The 14,982-nt window shown below is 41.0% G+C and overlaps 1 protein-coding gene across 1 annotated transcript in view; it reads left to right on the top strand.

Moving 5' to 3' along the window:
• Positions 1-13,748, top strand: part of TMEM131 (transmembrane protein 131) — a 550,079-nt gene extending 536,331 nt beyond the window's left edge. The window contains 2 exon segments of the mRNA XM_053707713.1: positions 12,178-12,338; positions 12,742-13,748. Of these exon segments, the coding sequence (XP_053563688.1) occupies positions 12,178-12,338; positions 12,742-13,041 (461 nt within the window). The 3' untranslated portion in view covers positions 13,042-13,748.
• Positions 13,749-14,982: the final 1,234 nt, after the last annotated feature.

The raw sequence follows: 14,982 nt of genomic DNA, 5'->3' as shown, positions 1-14,982 counted from the left end.
AGATAGGAGGTCGTGAGAGTCTGTGGTGATTTATACTTAGTTTATTCTTCAATCAAAAGTTTGTTATTTTTAAATGGCACCGGAGTGTGCTGTTTTTCTCAGGCAGTATTTGGAAGAAGAATCTGCCTGCGTTTTTTCTATGATCTTAGCAGACGTAACTGAGATCCATTTGCTGTTCTCACACATTCTGAGGAGTGAGGTACTTCAGAGGGGGAATGGCGTGCAGGTTTTCCTGCAGATAAGGTATGTGCAGTAAAATATTTTTCTAGGAATGGAATTGACTAAGAAAATACTGCTGATACCGAAGTAATGTAAGAAAAGCCTTAAATGCAGCGATAGCGACTGGTATCAGGCTTATTAATAGAGATACATACTCTTATAAAAATGTGTTTTAAAACGTTTGCTGGCATGTTTAATCGTTTTTTAACGTACATTGGTGATAACACTGTAATGTTGGTATAGCCTTAAATGCAGTAAAAGCGACTGGTATCAGGCTTATTAATTGAGATACATACTCTTGTAAAAATGTGTTTTAAAACGTTTGCTGGCATGTTTAATCGTTTTTAACATATGTTTGGTGATAAAACTTATTGGGGCCTAAGTTTTTTCCACATGGCTGGCTTAAATTTTGCATAGAAACAGTTAACTGAAGCTTCCAACTGTTGTAATATGAGTGGGAGGGGCCTAATTTAGCGCTTTTTTTGCGCAGTTAAAATTACAAAATGAATTATCCAGATTCCCTCAGCAGGCCCATGAATACTACAGGACATTTCTAAAGGGCTAAAAAGACTTCCAAAATCGTTTATAGGGAAGGTAATCCACAGCTCTGCTGTGGCAGTTTTGTTGTGTCTGTTTTTAAAAACGTCTGTCGTTTTTTTTATCTGTTTTTTGCATTAAGGGGTTAATCATCCATTTGCAAGTGGGTGCAATGCTCTGTTACCTTATTACATGTACTGTAAAAATTTCGTTTTTTTTACTGCCTTTTTTCACTGTTTTTCAAATTTTGACAAAATTTGTTTCTCTTAAAGGCACAGTAACGTTTTATATATTTGCTTGTTAACTTGATTTAAAGTGTTTTCCAAGCTTATTAGTCTCATTATTAGTCTGTTCTAACATGTCTGACATAGAGGAAGCTCTGTGTTCATTATGTTTTAAAGTCATGGTGGAACCCCATCTTAGAATGTGTACCAGATGTACTGATTTCATGTTAAACAATAAAGATCATTTTTTGTCTTTAAAAACATTATCACCAGAGGATTCTGTCGTGGGGGTAGTTATGCCGACTAACTCTCCCCACGTGTCAGACCTTTTGACTCCCGCTTTAGGGACTCACGCTCAAATGGCGCCAAGTACATCAAGGGCACCCATAGCGTTTATTTTACCAGGGGATTCTGTCGAGGGGAAAGTTATGCCGATTAACTCTCCCCACGTGTCAGACCTTTTGACTCCCGCTTCAGGGACTCACGCTCAAATGGCGCCAAGTACATCAAGGGCGTCCATAGCGTTTATTTTACAAGACATGGCAAAGGTGGTGAATAATACTCTGGGAGCAGTATTAGTCAGACTACCTGAAATTAAAGGAAAGCAGATAGCTCTGGGGGTAGATACAGAGCATACAGACGCTTTAAGAACCATGTATGATACTACCTCACAATATGCTTAGTTTGTGGGTGATTTTTTTTTTTGACTCAGGGAAGATGATTTAACCTGATTCTGATATTTCTACATTTAAAATTTATGCTTGAGAACCTCCACTTGTTGCTCAGGGAGGCTTTGGCTGCTCTGAATGAATGTTTACAATCGCAGGGCCAGAGAAATTGTGTAGACTGGATAAATAATATGCAGTGCCGGTGTGTACTGATGTTTTTCCAATACCTAAAGAGGTTTACTAAAAAAAAATTTTTTTTAATAAGGAATGGGATAGACCAGGTGTGCCGTTCTCTTTCCCTCCTATTTTTTAGAAGAATGTTTTCTAATAGTTACCACCACACGGGACTTCTGGCAGACAGTTCCTAAGGTGGAGAGAAGAGTTTCTACTCTAGCTAAGCGTACCACTACCTCTGGCGAGGACAGTTGTTCTTTCTCCAACATAGGTGTGTCCGGTCCACGGCGTCATCCTTACTTGTGGGATATTCTCTTCCCCAACAGGAAATGGCAAAGAGCCCAGCAAGTTTGGTCACATGATCCCTCCTAGGCTCCGCCTTCCCCAGTCATTCTCTTTGCCGTTGTACAGGCAACATCTCCACGGAGATGGCTTAGAGTTTTTTGGTATTTAACTGTAGTTTTTATTATTCAATCAAGAGTTTGTTATTTTAAAATAGTGCTGGTATGTACTATTTACTCTGAAACAGAAAAGAGATGAAGATTTCTGTTTGTAAGAGGAAAATGATTTTAGCGACCGTTACTAAAATCGATGGCTGTTTCCACACAGGACTGTTGAGAGGAATTAACTTCAGTTGGGGGAAACAGTGAGCAGACTTTTGCTGCTTGAGGTATGACACATTTCTAACAAGACGATGTAATGCTGGAAGCTGTCATTTTCCCTATGGGATCCGGTAAGCCATTTTTATTACATAAAGAAAAAAAGGGCTTCACAAGGGCTTTTAAGACTGTAGACATTTTCTGGGCTAAAACGATTTATATATAAGCATATTTTATACTTCATAGCCTTGAGGAATTATTTTAATCTTGGGAATTATGTAAAATAACCGGCAGGCACTGTATTGGACACCTTATTCTCTAGGGGCTTTCCCTAATCATAGGCAGAGTCTCATTTTCGCGCCTCTATTGCGCACTTGTTTTTGGGAAGCATGACATGCAGATGCATGTGTGAGGAGCTCTGATACATAGAAAAGACTTTCTGAAGGCGTCATTTGGTATCGTATTCCCCTTTGGGCTTGGTTGGGTCTCAGCAAAGCAGATACCAGGGACTGTAAAGGGGTTAAATATAAAAACGGCTCCGGTTCCGTTATTTTAAGGGTTAAAGCTTCCAAATTTGGTGTGCAATACTTTTAAGGCTTTAAGACACTGTGGTGAAATTTTGGTGAATTTTAAACAATTCCTTCATACTTTTTCACATTTGCAGTAATAAAGTGTGTTCAGTTTAAAATTTAAAGTGACAGTAACGGTTTTATTTTAAAACGTTTTTTGTACTTTGTTATCAAGTTTATGCCTGTTTAACATGTCTGAACTACCAGATAGACTGTGTTCTGTATGTGGGGAAGCCAAGGTTCCTTCTCATTTAAATAGATGTGATTTATGTGACACAAAATTTAGAGAAAATGATGCCCAAGATGATTCCTCAAGTGAGGGGAGTAAGCATGGTACTGCATCATCCCCTCCTTCGTCTACACCAGTCTTGCCCACACAGGAGGCCCCTAGTACATCTAGTGCGCCAATACTCCTTACTATGCAACAATTAACGGCTGTAATGGATAATTCTATCAAAAACATTTTAGCCAAAATGCCCACTTATCAGCGAAAGCGCGACTGCTCTGTTTTAGAAAATACTGAAGAGCATGAGGACGCTGATGATATTGGTTCTGAAGTGCCCCTACACCAGTCTGAGGGGGCCAGGGAGGTTTTGTCTGAGGGAGAAATTTCAGATTCAGGGAAAATTTCTCAACAAGCTGAACCTGATGTGATTACATTTAAATTTAAATTGGAACATCTCCGCGCTCTGCTTAAGGAGGTGTTATCTACTCTGGATGATTGTGAGAATTTGGTCATTCCAGAGAAATTATGTAAAATGGACAAGTTCCTAGAGGTCCCGGGGCCCCCCGAAGCTTTTCCTATACCCAAGCGGGTGGCGGACATTGTAAATAAAGAATGGGAAAGGCCCGGTATACCTTTCGTCCCTCCCCCCATATTTAAGAAATTGTTTCCTATGGTCGACCCCAGAAAGGACTTATGGCAGACAGTCCCCAAGGTCGAGGGGGCGGTTTCTACTCTAAACAAACGCACCACTATACCCATAGAAGATAGTTGTGCTTTCAAAGATCCTATGGATAAAAAATTAGAGGGTTTGCTTAAAAAGATGTTTGTTCAGCAAGGTTACCTTCTACAACCAATTTCATGCATTGTTCCTGTCACTACAGCAGCGTGTTTCTGGTTCGATGAACTAGAAAAGGCGCTCAATAAAGATTCTTCTTATGAGGAGATTATGGGCAGAATTCATGCTCTCAAATTGGCTAATTCTTTCACCCTAGACGCCACTTTGCAATTGGCTAGGTTAGCGGCGAAAAATTCTGGTTTTGCTATTGTGGCGCGCAGAGCGCTTTGGCTAAAATCTTGGTCAGCGGATGCGTCTTCCAAGAACAAATTGCTTAACATTCCTTTCAAGGGGAAAACGCTGTTTGGCCCTGACTTGAAAGAGATTATTTCCGATATCACTGGGGGCAAGGGCCACGCCCTTCCTCAGGATAGGTCTTTCAAGGCCAAAAATAAACCTAATTTTCGTCCCTTTCGCAGAAACGGACCAGCCCCAAGTGCTACGTCCTCTAAGCAAGAGGGTAATACTTCTCAAGCCAAGCCAGCCTGGAGGCCAATGCAAGGCTGGAACAAAGGTAAGCAGGCCAAGAAACCTGCCACTGCTACCAAGACAGCATGAGATGTTGGCCCCCGATCCGGGACCGGATCTGGTGGGGGGCAGACTCTCTCTCTTCGCTCAGGCTTGGGCAAGAGATGTTCTGGATCCTTGGGCGCTAGAAATAGTCTCCCAAGGTTATCTTCTGGAATTCAAGGGGCTTCCCCCAAGGGGGAGGTTCCACAGGTCTCAATTGTCTTCAGACCACATAAAAAGACAGGCATTCTTACATTGTGTAGAAGACCTGTTAAAAATGGGAGTGATTCATCCTGTTCCATTAGGAGAACTAGGGATGGGGTTCTACTCCAATCTGTTCGTAGTTCCCAAAAAAGAGGGAACATTCAGACCAATCTTAGATCTCAAGATCCTAAACAAGTTTCTCAAGGTTCCATCGTTCAAAATGGAAACCATTCGAACTATTCTTCCTTCCATCCAGGAGGGCCAATTCATGACCACGGTGGATTTAAAGGATGCGTATCTACATATTCCTATCCACAAGGAACATCATCGGTTCCTAAGGTTCGCATTTCTGGACAAGCATTACCAGTTTGTGGCACTCCCGTTCGGATTAGCCACTGCTCCAAGAATTTTCACAAAGGTACTAGGGTCCCTTCTAGCGGTGCTAAGACCAAGGGGCATTGCAGTAGTACCTTACTTGGACGACATACTGATTCAAGCGTCGTCCCTTCCACAAGCAAAGGCTCACACGGACATTGTCCTGGCCTTTCTCAGATCTCACGGGTGGAAAGTGAACGTAGAAAAAAGTTCTCTATCTCCGTCAACAAGGGTTCCCTTCTTGGGAACAATAATAGACTCCTTAGAAATGAGGATTTTTCTGACAGAGGCCAGAAAATCAAAACTTCTAAACTCTTGTCAAATACTTCATTCTGTTCCTCTTCCTTCCATAGCGCAGTGCATGGAAGTAATAGGTTTGATGGTAGCGGCAATGGACATAGTTCCTTTTGCGCAAATTCATCTAAGACCATTACAACTGTGCATGCTCAGTCAGTGGAATGGGGACTATACAGACTTGTCTCCGACGATACAAGTAGATCAGAGGACCAGAGATTCACTCAGTTGGTGGCTGTCCCTGGACAACCTGTCACAGGGGATGAGCTTCCGCAGACCAGAGTGGGTCATTGTCACGACCGACGCCAGTCTGGTGGGCTGGGGCGCGGTCTGGGGACCCCTGAAAGCGCAGGGTCTTTGGTCTCGGGAAGAATCTATTCTCCCGATAAATATTCTGGAACTGAGAGCGATATTCAATGCTCTCAAGGCTTGGCCTCAGCTAGCAAAGACCAAGTTCATACGGTTTCAATCAGACAACATGACGACTGTTGCGTACATCAACCATCAGGGGGGAACAAGGAGTTCCCTGGCGATGGAAGAAGTGACCAAAATCATTCAATGGGCGGAGACTCACTCCTGCCACTTGTCTGCAATCCACATTCCAGGAGTGGAAAACTGGGAAGCGGATTTTCTGAGTCGTCAGACATTTCATCCGGGGGAGTGGGAACTCCATCCGGAAATCTTTGCCCAAATCACTCAATTGTGGGGCATTCCAGACATGGATCTGATGGCCTCTCGTCAGAACTTCAAGGTTCCTTGCTACGGGTCCAGATCCAGGGATCCCAAGGCGACTCTAGTAGATGCACTAGTAGCACCTTGGACCTTCAAACTAGCTTATGTATTACCGCCGTTTCCTCTCATCCCCAGGCTGGTAGCCAGGATCAATCAGGAGAGGGCATCGGTGATCTTGATAGCTCCTGCGTGGCCACGCAGGACTTGGTATGCAGACCTGGTGAATATGTCATCGGCTCCACCATGGAAGCTACCTTTGAGACGAGACCTTCTTGTTCAAGGTCCGTTCGAACATCCGAATCTGGTCTCACTCCAACTGACTGCTTGGAGATTGAACGCTTGATCTTATCAAAGCGAGGGTTCTCAGATTCTGTCATTGATACTCTTGTTCAGGCCAGAAAGCCTGTAACTAGAAAAATCTACCACAAAATATGGAAAAAATATATCTATTGGTGTGAATCTAAAGGATTCCCTTGGGACAAGATAAAAATTCCTAAGATTCTATCCTTTCTTCAAGAAGGTTTGGAGAAAGGATTATCTGCAAGTTCTTTGAAAGGACAGATTTCTGCCTTGTCTGTGTTACTTCACAAAAAGCTGGCAGCTGTGCCAGATGTTCAAGCCTTTGTTCAGGCTCTGGTTAGAATCAAGCCTGTTTACAAACCTTTGACTCCTCCTTGGAGTCTCAATTTAGTTCTTTCAGTTCTTCAGGGGGTTCCGTTTGAACCCTTACATTCCGTTGATATTAAGTTATTATCTTGGAAAGTTTTGTTTTTGGTTGCAATTTCTTCTGCTAGAAGAGTTTCAGAATTATCTGCTCTGCAGTGTTCTCCTCCTTATCTGGTGTTCCATGCAGATAAGGTGGTTCTGCGTACTAAACCTGGTTTTCTTCCGAAAGTTGTTTCTAACAAAAACATTAACCAGGAGATAGTCGTGCCTTCTTTGTGTCCGAATCCAGTTTCAAAGAAGGAACGTTTGTTGCACAATTTGGATGTAGTTCGTGCTCTAAAATTCTATTTAGATGCTACAAAGGATTTTAGACAAACATCTTCCTTGTTTGTTGTTTATTCTGGTAAAAGGAGAGGTCAAAAAGCAACTTCTACCTCTCTCTCTTTTTGGATTAAAAGCATCATCAGATTGGCTTACGAGACTGCCGGACGGCAGCCTCCTGAAAGAATCACAGCTCATTCCACTAGGGCTGTGGCTTCCACATGGGCCTTCAAGAACGAGGCTTCTGTTGATCAGATATGTAAGGCAGCGACTTGGTCTTCACTGCACACTTTTACTAAATTTTACAAATTTGATACTTTTGCTTCTTCTGAGGCTATTTTTGGGAGAAAGGTTTTGCAAGCCGTGGTGCCTTCCATCTAGGTGACCTGATTTGCTACCTCCCTTCATCCGTGTCCTAAAGCTTTGGTATTGGTTCCCACAAGTAAGGATGACGCCGTGGACCGGACACACCTATGTTGGAGAAAACAGAATTTATGTTTACCTGATAAATTACTTTCTCCAACGGTGTGTCCGGTCCACGGCCCGCCCTGGTTTTTTAATCAGGTCTGATAATTTATTTTCTTTAACTACAGTCACCACGGTATCATATGATTTCTCCTATGCAAATATTCCTCCTTTACGTCGGTCGAATGACTGGGGAAGGCGGAGCCTAGGAGGGATCATGTGACCAGCTTTGCTGGGCTCTTTGCCATTTCCTGTTGGGGAAGAGAATATCCCACAAGTAAGGATGACGCCGTGGACCGGACACACCGTTGGAGAAAGTAATTTATCAGGTAAACATAAATTCTGTTTTTTAGATCCAATGGATAAAAAATGTTTATTCAACAGGGTTTTATCCTGCAGCCCCTTGCATACATTGCTTCTGTCACTGCTGCTGCGGCGTTCTGGGTTGAGTCTCTTGATGAGGCTTTACAGTTAGCGACTCCATTGGATGAATATATTTGACAAGCTTATGCTAGCCAATTCCTTTGTTTTCTGATGCCTTTGTTCATTTGACTAGACTAACGGCTAAGAATTCTGTTTTTTACTATACTGGCGCGCAGAGCGCTATGGCTTATATCATGGTCAGCTGTCGTGACTTTAATAAATAAGCTACTTAACTTCCCTTCAAGGGGCAGACCCTATTCGGGCCTGGTTTGAAGGAGATTATTGCTTATATCACTGGAGGAAAAGGTCATGCCCTTCCTCAGGATAGGAATCAAGGGCCAAAAAATGTCTAATTTTCGTGCCTTTTAAAACTTCAGGGCAGGTGTGGCATCCACTTCCTCTAAGGCAAAACAAGAGGGAATTTTTGCTCAGTCCAAGGCGGTCTGGAGACAATTGGACCTGGAACAAAGATAAGCAGGCCAAGGAGCCTGCTGCTGCCTCTAAGGCAGCATGAAGGAACGGACCCCTATCCGGTAACGGATCCTATAGGGGCAGACTTTCATTCTTCGCCCGGGCGTGGGCAAGAGATGCCCAGGATCCCTAGGCATTGGAATTTATATCCCAGAGATATCTCCTGGATTTCAAAGATTCCCCCCCCCCCAAAAAAAGGGGAGATTTCGCCTTTCACAATTATCTGCAAACCAGATAAAGAAGGAGGCATTCTTACATTGTGTACGAGATCCATCCAGTTCCAAGAGAGGAACAGGGACAGAGTTTTTACTCAAATCTGTTTGTGGTTCCCAAGGTGAGGGAACCTTCAGACCTATTTTGGATCTAAAGATCTTAAACAAATTCCTCAGAATTCCGTCATTTAAGATGGAAACTATTCGTACCATCTTAACTATGATCCAGGAGAGTCAATAGAGGACTACAATGGATTTGAAGGATGCTTATCCTCACATTGTGATGCATAAAGATCACCTTCGTTTTTCAAGTTTGCCTTTCTAGACAGGCATTACCAGTTTGTAGCTCTTTCCTTTGGGATATCTACAGCCCCAAGAATCTTTATGGAGGTTCTGGGGTCGCTTTGGCGGTCCTTAGGCCGCGGGGCATAGAAGTGGCCCCTTAGTTAGGCGTCAAACATCCAAATTGCCAAGTCTCATACGGACGTAGTACTGGCATTTCTGAGATCACATGGGTGGAAAGTGAACAAGGAAAGAGTTCTCTATCCCCAATCTCAAGGGTTTCCCTCCTAGGGACTCTGATAGATTCTGTAGAAATGAAAATTTACCTGACGGAGTCCAGGTTGTCAAAGTTTCTAAATTTCTGCCGTGTTTTTCTTCCCATCCGCGCCCTTCGGTGGCTCAGTACATGAATGAAATCGGCTTAATTGGTAGCGGCAAGGGACATAGTACCGTTTGCACGTCTACATTTCAGACCGCTGCAACTATGCATGCTCAGTCAGAGGAACGGGGATTACACAGATTTGTCCCCCTGTTGAACCTGGACCAAGAGACCAGAGATTCTCTTCTCTGGTGACTATGTCGGGTCCATCTGTCCAAGGGTATGACCTTCCGCAGGTCAGATGGGACAATTGTTACAATGGATGCCAGCCTTTTAGGTTGGGATGCAGTCTGGAACTCCCTGAAGGCTCAGGGTTAGTGGACTTAGGAGGAGACCCTCCTTCTAATAAATATTCTGGGAGTGATATTCCATGCTCTTCAGACTTGGCCTCAGTTAGCAACTCTGAGGTACATCATACTCAGTCGGACAATATACACGACTGTGGCTTACATCAGCCATCAAGGGGGAACAGAAGTTCCCTAGTGATGTTAGAAGTCTTACAATAAGCAGAAGAGGGCTTTGGTGTTTTTGACAGCGCCTGCGTAGCCACGCAGGACCTGGTATGCAGATCTGGTGGACATGTCATCCTTTCCATCACGGTCTCTGCTTCTGAGACAGGTCCCTCTACCTCAGGGTCCTTTCAACCATCTAAATAGAATCAATCTGAGATGGACTGCCTGGAGACTGAACGGTTGATGTTATCAAAGCATGGCTTCTCCGAGTCAGTCATTGATACCTTAATACAGACATGAAATCCTGTCTCTAGGAAAATTGAACATAGATATGGTGTAAATATCTGATTGTTATGAATCCAAGGGTTACTCATGGAGTAAAGCCTGGATTCCCAGGATATTATCTTTTCTCCAAGATGTTTTTGAGAAAAGGGTTGTCAGCTAATTCCTTAAAAGGGACAGATTTTTACTCTGTCTATTTTTTTGCACCAGCGTCTGGCAGGTATTCTAGACGTTCAGGCATTTGGTCAGGCTTTGGTTAGATCCAAGCCTGTGTTTAAAACTGTTGCTCCACCATGGAGCTTAAACCTGGTTCTTAAGGCTCTTCAAGAAGTTCCGTTTGAACCTTTTTTGTTCCATAGATATCAATCTTTGTCTTGGAAAGTTCCTTTTGGGTAGCTATTTCCTCGACTCGTAGAGTCTCCAAGTTATCTGTGTTACAATGTGATTCTCCTTATCTGGTCCTTCGTACGGATAAGGTAGTCCTGCATACCAACCTGGGTTTTTTCCTAAGGTGGTATCTAAAAAGAACATCACTCAAGAGATAGTTGTTCCATGCTTGTATCCTAATCCTTCCTCAAAGAAGGAACGTCTATTACACAATATTGGACGTGGTTTGTGCTTTAAAGTTTTACTTACAAGCTACTACAGTTTTCATCAAACGTTCACCTTGTTTGTTGTCTATTCTGGACAGAAGAGAGGTCAAAAGACTTCAGCAGCCTCTCTGTCTTTTTGGTTAAAAAGCATAATTCATTTAGCTTATGAGACTGCTGGACAGCAGCCTCCTGAAGGGATTGCAGCTCATTCTACTAGAGCTGTGGTTTTCACTTGGGCCTTTTTTAAATGTGGCTTCTGTTGAACAGATTTACAAGACGGAGTCTTGGTCTGCGCTTCATACTTTTTCAAATTTAACAAATTTGATACCTTGCTTCTTCGGAGACTATTTTTGGGAGAAAGGGTTTTTTTACAGGCAGTGGTAACTTCCGTTTAAGTACCTGCCTTGTCCCTCCCATCATCCGTGTACTTTAGCTTTGGTATTGGTATTCCATAAGTAATGGATGATCCGTGGACTGGATACACTTAACAAGAGAAAACATAATTTATGCTTACCTGATAAATTTATTTCTCTTGTAGTGTATCCAGTCCACGGCCCGCCCTGTCACTTTAAGGCAGGTAATTTTTTCATTTGAACTACAGTCACCACTGCACCCTATGGTTTTTCCTTTCTCTGCATGTTTTCGGTCGGATGAAAGGGGAGTTAGGGGAGAAAGGGGAGTTAGGGGAGGAGCTATATAGCAGCTTTGCTGTGGGTGGACTCTTGCAACTTCCTGTTGGGAAGGAGAATATATTCCATAAGTAATGGATGATCCGTGGACTGGATACACTACAAGAGAAATAAATTTATCAGGTAAGCATAAATTATGTTTTTTTTTCTTGATGACCATGTGAAGCAACAAATCTTCTGTGTATTTTCCTTATGTGTTACAAAATATTGGTGTTTTCTAGGGTGGCACCAATATGAAATTAGACTTCAGCTCATAGTAATGTGTCCCTTAAACTGAGTGTTTTGACATTCTTTTTGGCTTTGAAATGAATTTGTACTGTTTTTAGTCATCCCATGCCTACATCTGAGTTTGGTTCTGCAGAAGTTACATCATGTTTTCTGAAATTCCTGACCTTATCGAACTTAAGAATTTTTTGAGGACTTTTTTTTTCTTCCAAAAGTTGTCAATTATTCATATAGTCTGTGATTCTGTCATTTACAAACCCTAAAAATGAAAAGGAGGTTGTACTCTGAAGTCTTGATGAAGCTACAGTCTTTTTAAGTAGGGCCTCAAATTAACATTTTATCCTCTATGCACACCAGTTTTAAATATGGTTATTCAAGTATCAAGAAAATGTATTATTAATACTGAATCAATACTACCTAACAATGTGTTACTTAGTAACCCTTTTCCTTACATACACGAGCATAAGCGAATGTGCCGAAATATTACTTGCTATGCTTTTCAAATTATGTTACACTTTTCAAATGATTTTGCTTTTTTTCTGTCCATACAGAGGTTTTTAGCAAACTTCCATTTGCACGACCAGCCTATGCACATGACCCTCAAAAGAAATGGGTTGACAATGAACCAGCTTCCTCCATTTGGGATTCTCCTGCCACCGACCCAGTGCCTACATGGCTAACGAGCACAGGGTCCCCCACCCATTCTACAGCAGTAAGTATAGCTGCACTTGTAACTTGTTACTGTCTTGTTTATCTTCCTTTTTATGTTTGTTAAACATACACTATTTATGTGTATAGCTGTGCTTACAGCAGTGTCTGCATTTTTGTGCAAATATGGAAATATGTTGCTTTTCTGGATTTTTTTCATTGTCACTTTTTAGAGCCTTATCTGCATATTACACAGTAAAAACTGCATTGCTCACTCTTGTGCCAGACAAAAAGAATTTGTTTCTATTTGTTTTCTTTTTCATTTTTATATTAACATATCATAATAAAATTGTGTTAATTTGTTTTGTTAACTTGTTTATCAAAGCTTATATTTTATTAATTTCATGAATGTGAGAAAGAAAATATAAAAATATATTTGACTCTGCTATTCATATGTTTCTTTATAGTCTATCCTTGGAAACACCGGAAGTCTGTGGTCTACAACCACTCCCTTCAGTAGTTCTATATGGTCAAACAATCCGAACAGTACCCTTCCATACACCACTCCAGCCAATACACTGCCTGGTATTGACCTCATGGGAGGTGAGAGCACTTGCTCTACTGCCAATGCCCCTTCAACTGCTGCTTCCCATAGCCCTGACAGTATGGGAGGACAGACGTATGATCCTTGGAGAATATGGAGTCCCACTATTGGAAGGCGAAGCTCTGATCCTTGGCCAAGCTCCCATTATCCACCTGAGAACTAGGGAAAACGGAACCAAGTGAATCATTACAAAATCCAGCATTTTTTTTTTCTTGGTAAACAACATTTTGTTGTCTTGGCTTTTTTTTTTTTTTTTATGCCAACCCTAAATGATAAAGCAAATAATTTGACGTTAAACTCTCCTGCCATACCCCATTAACGTTCATGTTTTATGTTCATGGGTTCTGTCTGCTCTAAGTTTAAAAAAAAAAAAGAACAAAAACAATTCAGATGGACAGAAACCTATTGAAAGTTCTACAAATATCACTAGCAGCTGATTTGGAATTTTTCCACAACATCTTTATTTATTTATTTTATCACACGTGCCACATAATTCCCTGAATAAAAACAAAATAAAGGTTTTCTGTTGTGTAACAGTACGTTTAATAAGACATATCATTCCCCAGTATTATGTTTATAAAATACCAAAATGGCAATTTATGCTAAAAACATTGAGTATTTTTTAAGGCAGATCTGTTTATTTGTCAACCAAGATGAACAAAATGCTATAAACAGCACAGAGGATTTAATGCAAAGCATTCCTTGTGGCTGTACAGCTCTTCTTTTTGTGTTCTAGGTAATGCACCGGAATGCATTTTTAATGTTAATTTGAATTGCTTAATCTTGTGAAGAAAAAACAAGATTTATTAAGAAAATCATACAACTTTGAGTTGTACTTTAAAATAAAAAAAAAGTTTTTTTTCAATAAAATGATTGTGTGTATTTTTTGTGTCTTATAAATTTGCAATAATATTATTTTCCATTATTTATAAAGAGGCTGTAGCTTTCATAGCATACAATTAGTGGATGATATAAAAGCACACACACAGATATAAAGGCTATGCTCTGACTCAGTGGGAGCTTATATGTAACTGATCGTTACAGACTGGATGAGAGTAGGTTTAGAGTTTCAGAGATGGTGAATGATTAGCAAGTATCACAGAGACATTGAAAATGGAAAATTAATTTGCATTTCTAATATATGACTCAATAAAACACAGGGCAAAATTATATAGTCTGAACTCTGAGAATATATAATCTGTGTTACAATACAATACCCAGTTATTAAAAGGACAGTCTACACTAAAATTTGTATTGTTTAAAAAGATCGATAACGCCTTTACTGCCCATTCCCCAACTTTGCACAACCAACATTGATATATTAATATACTTTATAACATTTAAACCTCTAAATTTCTACCTGTTTCTAAGCCACTATAGACAGCCTTTTATCACATGCTTATTTATTTGCTTTTCACAACAGGAGACTGCTAGTTCATGTGGACCATATAGATAAGATTGTGTTCAAGCCTGAGGAGTTATTTAAGATTTAGCAAAAAACAGTACTAAATGCAACTCAATAACAACTCGATAATAAATAAAAAGTCTTGTGATCAGTGGGCTTAGAGACAAGGTAATCACAGAGGTAAAAAGTATATTCATTTTACTGTGTTGGTTATGCAAAACGGGGGAATGGGTAATAAAGGGATCATCTATCTTTTAAAACAATAAACATTCTATTGTAGACTGTCCCTTTAACTCTCATTGGTTGATAGATGTCCTCTACATATAAATATCTACCAGAAGTCGAGGTATCTTATTCTTAATTTCTCTTGTTAAGTGTATCCAGTCCACGGATCATCCATTACTTGTGGGATATTCTCCTTCCCAACAGGAAGTTGCAAGAGGATCACCCACAGCAGAGCTGCTACATAGCTCCTCCCCTCACTGCCATACCCAGTCATTCTCTTGCAACTCTCAACTAAGATGGAGGTCGTAAGAGGACTGTGGTGTTTTATACTTAGTTTATTTCTTCAATCAAAAGTTTGTTATTTTCAAATGGTACCGGAGTGTACTGTTTATCTCAGGCAGTATTTATAAGAAGAATCTGCCTGCGTTTTCTATGATCTTAGCAGAAGTAACTAAGATCCTTTGCTGTTCTCAC

Source organism: Bombina bombina, chromosome 3 (genome assembly GCF_027579735.1).
Source record: "Bombina bombina isolate aBomBom1 chromosome 3, aBomBom1.pri, whole genome shotgun sequence".
In the NCBI taxonomy this organism is placed as follows: domain Eukaryota; kingdom Metazoa; phylum Chordata; class Amphibia; order Anura; family Bombinatoridae; genus Bombina; species Bombina bombina.
Note: the sequence above shows the minus strand (reverse complement) of the source record. Positions and strands in the feature narration are given on the sequence as shown.